General features: G+C 43.0%; 1 protein-coding gene across 2 annotated transcripts in view; it reads right to left on the bottom strand.

The window, feature by feature from the left end:
• Positions 1–317: 317 nt before the first annotated feature.
• PKN2 (protein kinase N2) overlaps positions 318–16779 on the bottom strand; it is a 454984-nt gene continuing 438522 nt past the window's right edge. For both annotated transcript variants that reach the window (XM_078645957.1, XM_078645968.1), the window contains exons 21-22: positions 2959–3039; positions 318–2878 (exon numbers count right to left, since the gene is read on the bottom strand). In XM_078645957.1, coding sequence (XP_078502083.1) covers positions 2675–2878; positions 2959–3039 — 285 coding nt within the window. In that variant the 3' untranslated portion in view covers positions 318–2674. The remainder of the gene's footprint in view (positions 2879–2958; positions 3040–16779) is intronic.

Below are 16779 nucleotides of genomic sequence, written 5' to 3'. Positions count from 1 at the left end.
GTTAACCTTACTACAGTTTTGGAATCACAGTTTCCTTTGTCTAATTAATATGGTTTGATGAAATGATTATGCAAAATAAGAGTAATGAAATGTAGATAAGCAGAATCCTTCCCTGTCTGTGTCCTTACTAGACTCATAATTATTCCAGATAGTAACACCAACATTGCATTAGTTTAGGTACCATTTTGTTCTTGGAAAAAAGCTATTTTATTCCACTCTTCTCGCAACAGTGCACGCAACTTAAATCACAGCTTGCAAAAATCTATTTCAACTAACACAACACATTGTAGAAAGTAAAGCATACTTCAAACATGAAGCGGAATCTATTTGATGTTTTAATTTTGTGCATTTAAGATATTACTTGACTGCAAAACACTTGGTTCTCTTCAGAATGACATATGTTAAAGGCACATTTGATTTTAATGCATAGTGTACCATTCTAAAATGTCCTACATTCCTTACAAAGTGCTTGAGCAGCCACTTACAGCTATAGAAAAATATATTTACAATCAAGAGTTTAAAATCTTACTCTGAGTAAAAATACTTGATACCTTTAAAAAAACTACAAAGATAAAATTAGTGCTTTCTTCAACTTAATTGTGAACATACCCTGCCCTCTACTTTTAGTGATTCACTTATAATAAAAATAGTTTTATGTACAGTTATGTAGAAGCAAATGGATATGTCAGTTTCTAATGCTAAAATGCTCTTTTATACATTGTCTACAGATCTCAGAATATAAAGAGCCTTCAAACTGTACCTCAAAAGTGATATATACATATTTATATATATGTACATATATATGTAGTAAAACCTCAATCCTGTTTTTATTTAAAGGGTGCACAGTGCAGCAAGAATTTCCTCGAACTAGTAATCCAAACCTTAAAACAAGTTTTTTCATCACTGCACACTTTTACTAAAATGCTGAAACACATTTCTTTGATGGGAAATGGATAATTCAAGCACTGGGAACATAATAAAAGTTCAATACTGTACTTCACTCTTTCAGCTAGCAAAATAATTGTGCATGCATGGATGCACAGAATTTATCCTTTACGGAAAATTTAAGTCAATGGCCACCCACTCTGAAGTGTTATTCATAATAAGGTAAACTGTTTCTAGAAACAGTCTCTTTTGGAAATATTAATTTTAAATTTTCTATCTTGGCATCTGTCACTTAAATACACAGTTCTGTTGTGATATATTCAATAAATAAGCACATTTTAAAGTTCGGACTTCATTTTCCCTGGAAACCCTAGGTACAGACAGACAGATATCACAATCAAGGAAAAATTGGTCTTACTTGCAGCCAAGTATTTTTTCCTTTGGAAATACACTAAATGGGTACAAATAAGAACTTAACAATATAAAATCATACAGAATATCTGATGAAGGCATTTAACTTTCGAGGTACAGATGATTAGTGTTACAATAGATTTATAAAATATACACTGTTTTATCAAAAATATTTATACTTTCTGTTACAACATATTGCTTTTACCCTCAGTTATTGCCAATACATTTGGAAACCTGTGGCCAAAAATGTATACAAGTGACTCTGGTTAAACTGTTGAGCTTGACTGTGTTCCTGTAACTATTGATCAAAACAAATGAAGTGGTATGCTTACTTACACGCCTGAATATCAAAATAGATTACAACTTCCAAATATACATGTTCACAGCATGTATACAGTGAAACCTCTACATCACACCATTATTTTACATAACAAATACAACACGAAATAAAATGCTAAATACAGCATACAGTTATTACAAGTAGGCCACATACAAGTACTGTTCATTGATCAGATGGAAAAGTCTCCATATACTCAAAGGTTGTATGTGGTTAAAGATATGTTGTTGATTGAAAAAGGAAATCCGTTGAGCAGGAACTAGCACATGCTGACAGTCATGACTAAGACTGAAGAAATATTGCTTTCCTTCCTCACATCTCAATACTTGCAGTTTTGTATGTTCCTCGTTCTGTAGCACGGCTTGGAAACTTGATAAGGCAAAGACTAATTAACCAATGACTTTGGTAACCCATTCATTTTCTTATGGAAGCACATGCACCATTATCTCAAAAGGTTAAGGCATCAATCATTTCCCTCTTAAATACCATAAAAGAATTACAAATCCAGGCAAGTTTTCAATTTCCATGATTTGAAAACTATGGACAAGCGAGCATATAAATGTAACACTGCACATTGTAGACAGTAATTATATAAACTTCACTAAAAATGAACAGTATCTGCCTTACACTAAATGAAACTGCATTCCATGTGAATAGCACTGTACATCTATTTTCAACAAGGTCTTATTAAGTTACTTTAGTGGAAAATCAGGGCATTCATCCCAATAAGGCAAGAACTTTGCAGAAATGCGACAGAAGGTAGAACGAAGATCCAAATATATTCCTGTGAATAGGAGTGATTGGGTCAAACTATTCACAATTCCGCTTGACAGAACTCCTCAAAACTGCTGTCCAGTGTTCACATAAAAATGTATACAGTGAAATTGGCCACTCCTTGACAAAGTATTAAAATGATGCTTTAAAATAAATCCTCATGTGATTCAAATCCGGTGATATATGATGGCACAAACAGCAATTCAAAAGGTTGCCATTCTTTTGTTGGTCTCATTAGCTGGCCAATTTAGTGATAACGTCTGAAATTTAACACCAATCAGCAATATAGTCAAAATCTCGGAAAGCTTCCTGTTCCTCTTCGGAAAGAAACCTTGGTTCCCGTGGTGGGGTTAAAATGGGTGCTTCTGAGGTAAATTCGTCATCAAAATTACTAACATCCTCTCGTCCTTTAATGGTGGGTACAAAAGGGGGCTTCACCTTCTTTGCCAACAATGCGTTCCAATCGATTTGCTGTAAAATATAGTTAAGCGGTTATTACAGTTTTCAAACAATGGGCTTCATTTTCCATATTAGTTAAAACACCACCTTACCCGAAAAAAATGATGTTTTTTCACATCCTCTGCATCCTTATCACTGGCTCCAAGACGACGTTCTGGATTTCTTCTCAGTAGCTGACAAAATAAAAAAGCAGTGTGATTTTTAATGATGCATATAACCTGAGAGCAAGCTGTTTTAAAACCGATTCATTTGGTAGTGTGATGTTCATTCAATGTGAGTAGAATGCTTTTGTTCTCTATTAGCCTCTCACAAAACAAGCATTTGCAATGCAATAGGTCTCGCATTAGTAAAGTTTGAGCTATTGGTATTGTAAATGACACATTTTTTATTTATGTGTTGGTTTTGAAAATAGCAAAATTAATAGCTTTGTCATGTACAATGCCAATAGTTATAACTTTCGCAAATGTGACACCTATAGCATTTGTAATGCAATATGTGTTGTATTTACGTGACTTAGATGTAATGATATTACAAATAACAATGGCTTTTATTTTATTTTATTCTTAAATAAAAGTTATTGTAATATATAATGGCAATAGCTTAAACTTTTGTAAATAACTTTTGTGAAGATTATGTTCAGTGTATTTTATTGTGACGAAAATCCAAGAACAGAAGTGAAATATTAACATCTTTTTGTGACATTTGTAATAAAGCTTGAAACATTGAGAGAACATATTTGAACTAGTTGTTGTTGAATGGTTGCACAGATTGATGCTGCGGTGGCGCTGAGTGATGTTGTGGTGGCAACGAGTGATGCTGAGGTAACGCATAGTGATGTTGTGGTGCCCCTGAGTGATGCTGTGGTGGTGCTGAGTGATTCTGTGGTGATGCGATAGATAGAGTGAGGGCGATAGATAGATATACAGATAAATAGAGTGAGGGCGATCGATAGATAGAGTGATGGCGATAGATAGAGTGAGTGCGATAGATAGACAGATAGAGTGAGTGAGGGCGATAGAGTGAGGGCGATAGATAGAGTGAGGGCGATAGATAGATAGATAAATAGAGTGAGGGCGATAGATAGATATAGTGAGGCGATAGATAGATAGCTAGTGAGATAGAGTAAGAGCGATAGATAGAGTGAGGGCAATAGATAGCTAGAGTGAGGGCGATAGATAGATAGAGAGATAGAGTGAGGGCGATAGATAGATAGAGAGATAGAGTAAGGGCGATAGATAGATAGTGAGGGCTATAGATACATAGATAGAGAGTGAGGGCGATAGATAGATAGAGTGAGGGTGATAGATAAATAGATAGATAGAGTGAGGGTGATAGATAAATAGATAGATAGAGTGAGGGCGATAGATAGATAGATAGATAGATAGCGATAGATAAATCGATAGATAGATAGAGCGAGGGCGATAGATAGAGTGAGGGCGATAGATAGACAGATAGAGTGAGAACGATAGATAGAGTTAGGGTGATAGATAGATAGATAGATGGATAGATAGATAGAGTGAGGGTGATAGCTAGCTAGATAGAGTGAGGGCGATAGATAGATAGATAGATAGATAGATAGATAGAGGGCGATAGACAGATAGATAGATAGATAGAGGGTGATAGACAGATAGATAGATAGAGTGAGTGCAATAGTTAGATAGAGTGAGGGCGATCGACAGATAGAGTGAGGGCGGTAGATAGAGAGATAGATAGATAGATAGATAGATAGATAGATAGATAGATAGATAGATAGATAGACAGATAGATAGATAGATAGATAGATAGATAGATAGATAGAAAGATAAAATGAGGGAGATAGATAGATAGACAGATAGATAGACAGATAGAGTGAGGACGATAGATAGGGTGAGGGCGATAGATAGATAGGTAGATGGATAGATAAGATAGAGTGAGGGCGATAGATAGAGTGAGGGCGATAGATAGATAGATAGATAGATAGATAGATGTGTGTGTGGTTGTGGTTGTGTGTGGTTGTGTGTGTGGTTGTGTGTGTGGTGTGTTTGGGGTTGTGTGTGTGTAGTGTTTGGGGTTGTGTGTGTGGTTGTGGGGTTTTGTGTGTGGTTGTGGGGTTGTGTGTGTGGTTGTGTGGTTGAGTGTGGTTGTGTGCTTGCTTGTGTGTGTGCTTGTGGTTGTGTGTGTGTGGTTTGTGTGTGTGTGGTTGTATGTGTGGGGGGTGTGTGTGTGTGTGGTGTTGTGTGTGTGGGGGTGTGTGTGTGGGGCGTTGTGTGTGTGGGGGGTTGTGTGTGGGGTTGTGTGTGGGGTTGTGTGTGTGTGTGTGTAGAGTTGTGTGGGGTTGTGTGTGTGTCTGGGGTTGTGTGTGTGGGGGGTTTGTGTGTGGGGTTGTGTTTGGGGGGTTTGTGTGTGTGGGGGTGTTGTGTGTGTGGGGGGGTTGTGTATGGGGTTGTGTGTGGGGGGTTGTGTGTGGGGTTGTGTCTGTGTGTGTGGTTGTGTGTGTGTGGGGTTGTGCATGTGGGGGTTTGTGTGTTTGGTGGGGTTGTGTGTGTGGGGGTGTGTGTGGGGGGGGTTGTGTGTGGAGTTGTGTGTGTGTGGCGTTGTGTGTGGGGGGGGTTGTGTGTGTGAGTGGAGTTGTGTGGGATTGTGTGTGTCTGGGGTTGTGTGTGTGTGGGGGGTTGTGTGTGGGGGGGTTGTGTGTATGGGGACGTTGTGTGTGGGTGTGTGTGTGTGCATGCGGGTTTGTGTGTGGGGGGGTTGTGTGTGTGGGGTTGTGTGTTTGTGGTTGTGTGTGTTTGGTTATGTGTGTGTGTGGCAGAGTTAATTACACTCTTTCACACGCTCAAATTCCTCAATTGATAGTTCTGTAGAAAGATGAAAATACATTCTTAGAAAAAGCCACATTATCCGGAGTAACCTATGAGCAAATCTCGTTTCCAAATACACAAATAAAAAGCAAATCGAGAGTGAAACTATTTAAAGTCGTACAAACAGTTCTGTGACAATTAAGGGAACAAGGGGCAAGGATGTGAGCATTGGTTAAAGGCCAGATCTACCGAATTTGGAACTGGGAGACCCTGTTCGAGTTTCGGCGTCGGCTCCTCATCATCTGATTGTGGGCAAATCACTAAACTGCCCGAGCCTCAAACAAAAGGATGTGTCCTTGTGTCATGTAACTGGTGCTTGTGTGAAGCGCTCGAATACCTTCGGGTCGAATTTGCTTTACATAAAACTGCAAAAAAACAGGCCAAACTATTTCTTTGTTTAAATCCCAAAATGAGGGGAGAGAGAGCATGTGTATTTGTGTGTGTGTGAGATTAGTTGGTGGAAAAATACACTAAGCCAGAATGTTCTACATTCCTTGCGATGTTTCATGGAACATTGCCAAAAGATGATGTCACTTCCTTGAAAGTTACAGCAGTTTCATTGCTATCATTCTATTTGTCCTGCCTCATACATTTCTAGGCCCGCTTCTGAGATTGCCCTTTAAGGGCTGTGGCATGGGTGACCAGCCTGCCGTTTCTGCTAGTGCCGGGCCTCACATTGCATCACATATTCGGCCAAAACCGCAGTGTAATTAAATGAAGCATGTTCTACTCATGGAGTTCGCACAGATCACTGCAAGGCCTTCTCTGGTATGTGATGCCGGATCAGCGCGGGAGATGTGTGCCATAGCTTCCAATGAGTTTCACAATTCACTGTAAACACATGTTAACGAAATGTGAGCATACTTCGCAATGAGGGCACTGGTGTACCTTTGCAGTGACGATGGCCACATCTGCTCTGCACTACGCTGTGGCCATATCTCAAAATAAAGGATGCTCACATTTCCAGACTTGGAGCCTGATGTACCAAACATGTTTCCCCAAAATACAGGCTTCGCGGGAGCTGTGCATCTATAATAGGCCTGCGTGGCTGCAGGCAGAATACAATTAGCCGTGCACTGTGCAGTTGAAATCCCGGGGGCGGGGGCACTCTAATTACCGGGCCCGTGTGCACGGGCACCAGAGCTGCTAACGAACCCTACGAGGGGCTCCAGTTCCGAGGCGCTAATGAGGCCACTGTGTGCAGAGAGTGGCACTCCAGGACGGCCACTGTGCAGACATCCTCGGGGGCGCACAGTGCGACACACGGCGGGAAAAATGGTTTGGGGCAAGGACCAGGCGCTATAGGGCTTCAAAAGCAAACAGAATATGGATAATTGTGACAAAAAGTGACGTAGTGCTACTTGGGTAAAAGCGTCAGGGGGTCCAAAGGGTACACGGACCAGAAGAATAAGGCACATAAGTAGAAAAAAAAAAACATGAGCCAGGGAGCATAGCAGAGGGGAACAGAGAATGGCGGTCATGGAGCATGGAGAGTAGGCGCTATAAAGACCAGGAAGTAAAGTGGGGTCCACAGGTGCGAAGCAGCATAGGAACAATCGGAGCAGAGGGTGGGGCAGGGGAGCCAGTCCGCATAGGCAGAAGGAAACAAAAGGACAAAGAGGAAAGGCGACCTGAGATCATGGGACCCAAGCAGCGGGGGGACGAAGGACGGCGACTGCTTTAAGGTGTAGGGCACAATTACAAATAGGCAGATGCTTCCGGAAGCATAGGATTAATGGACACAAGCGCACAGAGGGAAAGGCATCGGGGACAAGGAAACACAGGAGGCACCGTGACATGCTGGCTGGAATAACAACAAGCAAAACAAGTTAAACAGGTTTTAAAAGGAGACACGGCCTCCGGCCGTGAAACTGAAAGTACGGCCGGGCAGCCGTGAATAATTAGGTGGTGACAAATGCGCTGGGAGGGCTGCCTTTGATGTGGTAATGCGAGGCAGGCAGGCAGGCGGCTGGTGGCATTGTGCACGCGCTTTTTAGGGCTTGCGCTTGCGCAATGACCTAAAAAGCACATGCACTCAAAGGAATCGCCAGTGGAATCGCCAGTGGTGGATAAACACTGGATAAGCCCCTATAGAGCTTCCAGCTGTGCACATGTGCACAGCAGGCGAGCCCTAAAAAGGAGTAAGCTTATACAAGTGCACACACACACTTGTCCCAGCGAGTGCCTGGACTATTAACAGCTTCGTCAAATACAAATCAAATCATTTTGGAGCGGTGCAATAAAGGAATTAGTGATTAGTTCACTATTTGTGGTTAAAATCCACTTTCACAAAAGGAATGATTCTTCAATTGCTGCCTAGAGTTTTCCAAAGCAATCATATCAGTTGTTTCATTAAAATAACATAGATTGGGCTCACTTTACAACATGACTGGAAAAAGAAAATTGCAAGCACGGGCTTCATTAGATCAGATTCTAAATGTGTTTATTTGTAGCAGAGTTTGATTCATGTCCAACCCGGATGCGACTTTATATAGAACCATTGAGAAGCCTATGCTTCCTATGCACAGCTCCGGACAGAATGTAAAGCTGGAATTTGATGGAGCCTGATAACTGAAGAGATTTGCGACCTTGAACTGGGGAGTTTTTCATATTGAACACACTATTTATGAATCGAACTATGACTAGCCTAAAAGTATTGGAGACCAGAGGAGTGGTGAGATTGTGGATGACATGCACTCTTCTTTTTAAAGGGGTATAATTCGAGAACCTTGGGAATTAAAGAGATTTAAATTATAAAAAAACAGTCAGGTTTGCTTTGAACCCAATATATTAGAAGTGTTCTTCTATTCCTAAATATGGTAGGAAAGTATTTTTTTTTAAATGGGAAAAGTGATTCACCAAGAAAAACAGACGCAGCCTCCTGTATTGTGAGAGAAAACACAAATGGAAACACATACATGGAAAGTAAAGATGCAACTGTATCGATAATACAGCTTTAACAGTGGATACTCTAAACGGATTAGTAGCATTCATATTATTAGCACACAATGGCGTCATTCCATTCTCATGAATTCCATTCCATTGTACATACTGACAAAACGAACATACCCAACAGGTTACTTACCTTCAGTAATGCGGTTTCTGGTGGATACTCTAACAGCAGATTCCTCACTTCAGAATACTCACCAGGCACCAGACTGGATTCATAGCAGTGTTCTCGCCCACGGCTAGATGGTGACTGCTAGATGCTAAGAGATTAACGATTGTCAAGCGTGGAAAGGAGTCATGACTTTTGGCAAGCAGGATGGCAAGTCCTCAGCACCAGTTTGTCCAAAAAAAGGTGGAATGGATGGTAGTACTGATAGAGTCTGGAGTTCATTCACACAACAAGCTGAAGTGATGGCAGGGAGGAAGACGGTATTTAAGGTCAGAAGATGCAACAAGCAGCTGGGCATCAGCTCCAAGGGAGTACACATGAGAAATGTCAAAACCAAGTTAAAGGAGGAAACCATGACATCCACAACCTCCAGTGGTAGATCAGATGCAGTCAACTGCTGCTTTTTGATATCCATGTATGGAAGGGTAATAATACACTTTATTGATTGGTTAAAAAAAAAAGATTACAATTTGAAACATGACTAATTTGAACGATATAAATAACAGTGATAAATGTTAAAAACTGTGGATTTAAAATTACTTACAATTAGGGGGACCATTATGGGCTAATAATGTTCTGATGAAGGACATTGCTCTGGATTTCTTGTAGTCTCTGATTTAATTGTTGAGTCTATTAACTCAGCTGCTATGCTGTGATGAGGAGGATTTGGGTGTGATTGTGGCTTCCAATAGTTTTGACGCTTTGTGGACAAATTTTGTAAGCCCAATGTTTAGCTTGGTATTATAAGGGTTAAGAGCGGCCATTATTGCTTGGCGGCAAGATCGAACTCCCAACGTAATACATTGGCCTCGCAGCAGTGACCGTCTTGCTGTGAGCAGTGCAGGGCATGCACAGACGATGTGTTCAATTGTTTCAGAATGATAGCCACACAACCTGCATTCAGTGCCATTACCTGGCCGGCGCCATTCGGGCGTTTCTTCAGAAAGGGCCAGTCACCCATCCTCAAGGCTAAAAACGTATGTTTCCAATAAAGTGCATATGTGCTTGATAGGTAGAGCGGCTGAACACCCACTTTAAAATGAGCAATTACAGCCCAAGCGTATCTCCTCTTTGACAGTATTGCCCTGTCCAAGTGAAAGGACCACAATCTAACAGTTTTTCTAATGGCAGTCATTAACACCGGATGAGAGAGGTTTGCTTCCCAGAAGTCTTTTACACCTAGTAGCTGTAAACTGCGATCCAGGAGTTACCAATGCTTATGGCTGGTCTGATTTCTCTGTATTTCCTGCCATAGTCGGGCCTCCAAGGAACCCTCCTGGGACATAGTTTGTGACATAGTTTAATAAATGCGCCTGCCTCCACTCCATGATGATCTTGAAGTCCCAGTTCGAGTCTCACTTGGGCTGGCGAGGCCGATCTTGACAATATAAAGGCTCTTTTAAAATGTTTTGTTGTTAACTTGTTTATTAATGTACTGGTTGTGCCCTTAGTGATCTCGTGCCCAGGCATCAGGGAATTGATTACTTTAGCCTTCATTACTTTCAGCATGGGGGTTAGGCTGAGACCTAGTAGCAATTTTGCGGCGGCCACTTCAAACGACAGGGCTTTAGTTTTCAATGCTTCTTTATGCTTGATAAAGGTACCTCTTGTGTCAAGAAAGATGCCCAAGTATTTATAACTGGGGGTTGATTCTAGCTTTGTTTTGTTGAAGAACCACCTTACTATTGACCTTTTTTGCTTCCCAAAAGACAGTTTTGTTTTTTGACAGGTTAAGCTCTAGATGGTTTCATATCGTGTAAGGTAGCAGTTCATCCAGTAGCCTCTGGAGACCCACTTTTGTGTGGCTTAACAACACCAAGTCATCGGCGTAAAGCAAATTGGTGATGCGGGTCCAGTCTAGTTGAGGAGGGTGGCAGTTTACACTGTTGAGTACTGGAGAAAGGTCAGATATAAACAAATTAAAAAGGATTGGGGCCAATACACAACCTTGCTTGACGCCTGTTTCGGTTCGGATCTTCCTGGAGACATGGGAGCCTTCACCCAGCTTGATTCTTATCCAGGTTTCCGTGTGGAGTTGGATTTTTGCTTGAAGAAGAGGCTGAGGTATGCCCCACGATTTTAGTTTCTTCGATAACAGACCCCTGGTCAGGCGGTCGAAGGCCGCTTTGAAGTCTACAAAGCAACAGTACAGCTGGATTTGCTGGACTGTCGCTTTCTCCATCAGGACTGTTAGCGTTAACAGATTAGTTGTAGTACCGGTGTTAGCCACAAAGCCCGTCTGATTAAAAGGAAGGTGCGCAGCTGTTTCGGCCCAGGCCTGTAGCTCCTCCAATAGAATATTTGTATAGTACTTAGACTCCACGTCGAGAAGTGCAACCATTTGGTAATTTTTTTACTCTTTTCTCTTCCTACTTTTGTAGACTGGGTGGATTGCACCTCGCCAGGACTCCGGTACCATGTTGTTTAGACTGCAATAGAGAAACAAGGGGGTCAGGTATTCTGACCATAGGCTGACATCGGATTTGAACATGGCTTGAGAGAGGCCTTTCAGGCCTGGGGCTCCTTTGGCTCTGGCTTTCGTTAGGAGGCGCAAGATCTGTTTTTTTAAGGCATCAGGCGTCACCATGGGCTCTAGTGAGATATCGTTCTTTTTCGTTGATTCCTTGTGTGTCGGATCTTCAGATGGAATTTTTACAGGGTAAGCAAGCCTCTGACACTCCAGTCCCGGGGGGTGGGAGTGGATCATAGGGTTAACGGGGCTGGAGGAATTGGTGCAAGCTTCGTTTATATTGATGTCCCCTAAGTGAAGAGATAAAAACTTACTCCAAACGGCTTCACTAATATTTGCACTGCTGTACCCACTTGTACTTTGTTTGCTCCTATTTACAAGAGACCAGAATTGCTTTGGGTTAGGATTTTTACTTTCGTAGATGAGCTTCGGCCAGAATCGATTCGAGGCCGTAAGTTTTTCCTTTCGTGTAGAAATTCTAAAAGCTGCTTGGGCTTGCTTATAGTTATTGAAGTTGATTTTATTCCTGGGGTTCTTTCTTGATAGACGGAGTGCTCGGTTCCGCTCAGTTCTTAATTTCCTTGTGGCTATTGAGATGTAGAATTGAGAGATTTGGTTTCTCGGGCCCATCCTGATGAGCAATTCGTTGAGAAGGAGGTTTGTAAGAGAAGTCCAGCTACTAATGACAACTGCATTTAGCTCTAGAGATTGATGTAATAGGGCTCTGCTTTTTTCCAGCAGGAAAGGGGGACGTGGAGTCTGACCACTTTATCCGCTTTAGATCCTCTGTGTGGCTGCCTGAGTGAGTATGGGCAAGTTCTTGATGGTGTGGAGTGCTGGTGGATAATATTATTTGTGCCAGGTGGTCACTCTCTCCTTGTGGTGCGATTTGATAACTCTTGATCCAGGGCAGTATTTCTCGGATGTATGATGTTACAACGCATGCTTTTAACACGCATGCTGTTACAACACAGTTTTTACAACGCATACCATTACAACGCAGACGCCCATTCAATAAGGTAAATCCTAAGCTGCTGAACTGCACTGACAAATATTCACTTAATGTCGAAGATTTGTTTCCACAGGAATTGATTGGGATGCAAAGTGTAGAGGGACTCTAGGGTGGTCCGGTCCTGTGTAATCGGCACGATTGCAGTAGAGACTGGTATTAAAATCACCTGAAATGATACTTGGTGTGCTGCCATACTTGCCAATTAAGTCACAGATGGAGTTGATCAAGCTGTCCATTTTGGCTTTTTTCTTGGTGGTGCAGGGGAAGATATAGACGCTGAGGATGAGCAGCTGAGGATCCGTAAGTGACCTTCCCAGAGAACCAATCTTCCCGAAAGTTGATCTGTTTAATGCATTTGGATAATTTTGTTGATACGTAGATCGAGAGACCGCCACTTGGTCTACCAAACTTGGACAGCCTGGTGGCGGGTGTCAAACTCCAGGAAGCCCACTATTGGGATACTTTCTCCTGCCCATGTTTCCTGTAAAAGAAGGATGTTGTATTATTTTAAAAAGTCCCGGTGGAGGCAGATTGTTTTTCCTGCCCAAATCCGTTATGGTATTTAAGGTCAGAAGATGCAACAAGCAGCTGGACATCAGCTCCAAGGGAGTACACATGAGAAATGTCAAAACCAAGTTAAAGGAGGAAACAATGACATCTACAACCTCCAGTGGTAGGGTGGACATTTCAGTCTGTATTGGATTGTCCTCTGGGGTACGTAGTGTCAGCAACATAGTTGAAGAACAGACCGACACGGGTCTTGGAGTCAGAGTGTAAGTCTGCAGTGGAGTTGGTGTGGAACCCGTGGGGGGTACAAGGGGTTCAAAGAGTTCAAGGATGGATCCACCAAAGGAAATCCCACTGAGGGCCCCTGCAGATCCTTTGGGCCTGAAAGTGCACCAAAGGAAGCAAGAACACTGCCAAAGATGCACAGATAGAAGGTCGCTATCTGAATGCCCAAAAACAAGTCATCAATAGGCTTCAGACAGCACAAAATGCAGCAGCCAGGCTGCTGTCGGGCACGCCCAAATTAGTTTCAGTAAAAAAAGAGCTAACCAGGATACACTGGCTTCGGGTGAAGCAAAGGGTTCGCTTTAAGGCCTTATGCACGGATTTTAAGGCTCTTAATGGTATAGGCCCAGACCATCTGAAGAACAAGTTCAAGTGGTATGCTCCAGTTAGGACCTTTCGATCGACGGGAGCAAAAAAGTTCCTAACCCGCACTGTTAAAAAGACCTCTTGGGGAGGCAGAAGTTTTATTGTATGTACATCTAAGGCTTGGAATGATCTGCCATTCCATCTGAGGAATGCTCCGGATCTCTTCCTTTTCAGGAAGGGGCTGAAGACATGGCTGTTTACCCAATGATCCTCTCCCCACTACGGCTAGGCAGTATATAGCGCCAGGACATCCCAGGGTAACCGCTGCGCTCAACAAATTCAATTAACATAACATAACAGATGACCTTTTTAAAGGTCTTGATCTGGGGGAGCATCAGGATCAACTTTGGGATCCGCTCCTCGATTGGAGATTGTGAGTGAGATCGATTGTCACCTTTTGTCATCCCAAATTCTGCTTGGATAGTGGAGGAATAGACTCAAGATCCGCTTAGCTCTTATGTTTTCGCTTGGACTTCGACTTACTGGAGGACTTTGACAGTTCAGGCGACTTCTCACAGGAGTGGCCTCAGGAGCAGATCTGCGCACTCAATTTGAAGCAAGAGTAGGACTTAGGGAAGACCAGTCACTTCTTCCTGTGTTTGGTGCCATACTGTTTTGTTGTCTTAGATCGTCTTCAGATGCATGAGGGTGTAATCATCGAGCGACTGAGTCATGCCACATGCCCACACATAAAAAATACATGCTGTGCAGGTCCATGACCATCATCTGTTTTTTGCAGTCACAGCAAGGTTTAAAGCCCGTAGTTTTACGAGGGGACATCCTACCCATGCACACTGGACTTAATCTTGGGAGTCATTAAAAGTGGGAGTGGAGCTCTAGATCTAATGTTTAAAGAAACAGAATGACAGGAAAGGTGTAAAGGGGTGGCGTGTATGTGCGGCTCCGCCTGTCACTTCTGGGGCAAAAAAGCATATGGGGAGCCGCACACTGCCTCTTAGAGGGCATACGGGAACACTGCTATAAAAATGTCCGGATCCAGTGTGGCACCCGGGGAATAGTTTAAAGTGAAGAATTTGCGGTTAAACATATCCATCATAAAGAGACTGCATTGAAATTTTGCAACCACACTTCTGCTTTCATCAACTCTTTAGAGATGACCACCATGAAATCTGGCATAGTTCAACCTATATCAAGGCCAGTATTTTTTTACCAGTGTTTGTAGTTGTTATCTCTTTTCTTACATGTTATTGACTAATTATATACCCTTCTTAACTTGAGCTTATTATCTCAATTACTGAGCCTTCTTATCTAGTTCTTTTACCCTGGTGAAACCACTTTTCTTAGGCAAACACTATAGGGGATTTCACATTACATTCTACTCTCGGCAATACTTTATTCAACCTGCCCATCATCTGTTCATGCTTTTCAATAATTATCTGAGGATTTGCCTTCTCGGGTAAATATTTTCATTTGATGCCAACAATAAGGTCACTTAATTAGGAATACATTTTTCTTGATCTAAATTTTTTTTAATGAATATTGACACCAAACATACAGGTCCCTCCATCTCTAGTACTGCTCCTTTATTATCCATCTCTCTTTAAATTACAATCCGGCCATTATCACGGACTTAGTCTCTACCTTGAGGATCAGTATTACCCCACCATGAGGCCATATTTAATAACACAGCCTATAAAGCAACCATTAATCAAATTACTGAACATGTTATTGGCTGGTTTGTCATGCAGAAATTCTCAATTTAATAGTGTCGGATCATATCAACAGACTGTTGAAATCAAAGCGAGCCTATATCAAACGTCATCTTCAAGAGAAGATGGCCTCCCCCTATCCAACCTAATATTAAAGTTGCCCAGAAGAAAAACTACTGATAAGTTTACTAGAATCCCCCAGAAAATAGGGATGACTGGCTAGACCCGAAGGTATCAGAGCGCTTTACATTAGGTTCCACAATGTAACGGAAAATGATCACAATTACACATTATGTCAAAAAATAAGCAATACATTGAGAGAGGAGAGAAAGGAGAGAAAAAAAAGAGGAGGGGAAAGGAGAGGTCAGAAGAGGGAGGATGAGGGAAGAGACGACAGGAGAGATGAAAGGAAGTCTGTCTAAAGACCGACTGGGTAGGTGACGTCCAAGGAGGGAATCCACAGCCCGTCTCCCCTTTGGCTAAACAAGGTAACTTCATTGGGCATCAGTCAAAATAGCTAGGTCTCAAGTGGCAAGGGAAAGTTCCCAGATAAACAGGGTGGGGACTAAGGGAAAGCACAGGTACGGGCAAAGGTCAGTAGCTGGAAAGAGGAGAAGAGTAAAGCGGAGTGGGGTGGGGGCAGGGAGAGGGCGGAGATAAGGTCAGGGGAGACGCAGGAGAGGTTGCCCAAAGTCCGGCTGGGTAGGTGATGGTCAAGGAGGGAATCCAAGGTCAATCTCCCCTTTAGCTCGCGCGGTAGCTCCACCAGGCATCAGTCAAAATGGCTAGGTCTCAGCTGTCGAGGAAAGTTCTCAGAGTAAAGATCCTGGGGAAGGGGGGGGGGGGGGCGGGAAACAGGGGCGGGCGAGGCTGGTCGAAGTCCAGATGATGATCATTGATTATAGACCAGGCGAGGAAAGAGCATCATGGAGGGTCTCACTGAGGCGGCCATCTAGAAGTCAGGCAAGGGGGACGAGTCCTTGAAAGGTCGAATTCAGTCAGCCCCCATGAATCTCTATAGCCCAGAAGGGCAGTAGGAGGGTGGCCATCTTGCGATCAGGTCTAAAACCTGGGGCAGAGACATTTGAGCCACTTGTTAAGGTAAGGAACGTTGTGGTGACAAAAACGGCTCCTCACTAAAACACTGCTCTTAATCTGCGTGTACAGGCTCAGCAACGATCGTCCAAGATGCCTAGGTCTCATTTGCGCAGCACTCCAGGAGAAGACAAGACACTCTTCACATGTCCCCACCTAGCTGCCATTCTAGGGTCAGGCACCACCCACGAGGAGATCGCTGTGGAGATGAAAAACGGCCTCGCAATGAAGCGCTCCTCATAACCAACTGACAGCATACACGTAACTGGCAAAATCGCCCAAACTTTAACGTGCAGCACCACAGGAGACGGCAAGTTGCTCTTCGCAATTCTCACTCAACACGGCGAATGGCATGGCAGCGCTCCCACTTCTGTTGGTCCGGTGTTCACTCCAGGTGCCCCGCTCGTTCCACTGCTAGTCACCGCAGCGAGTAGCCCACAGCTCAGGAGGTGGACCCAGGAAGGGGGAACTGCCATCTGGGCGAAAACGGAAGCCGGCGGCCTCATGGTGCAACTCCCAAGGCACAAGGCAAGACCGCCTCGCTCGGCAG

This window comes from Lissotriton helveticus, chromosome 1_1 (assembly GCF_964261635.1).
Source record: "Lissotriton helveticus chromosome 1_1, aLisHel1.1, whole genome shotgun sequence".
NCBI classification, from domain to species: domain Eukaryota; kingdom Metazoa; phylum Chordata; class Amphibia; order Caudata; family Salamandridae; genus Lissotriton; species Lissotriton helveticus.
The sequence above is the reverse complement of the archived record's forward strand: the minus strand, read 5'-3'. Positions and strand labels throughout refer to the sequence as shown.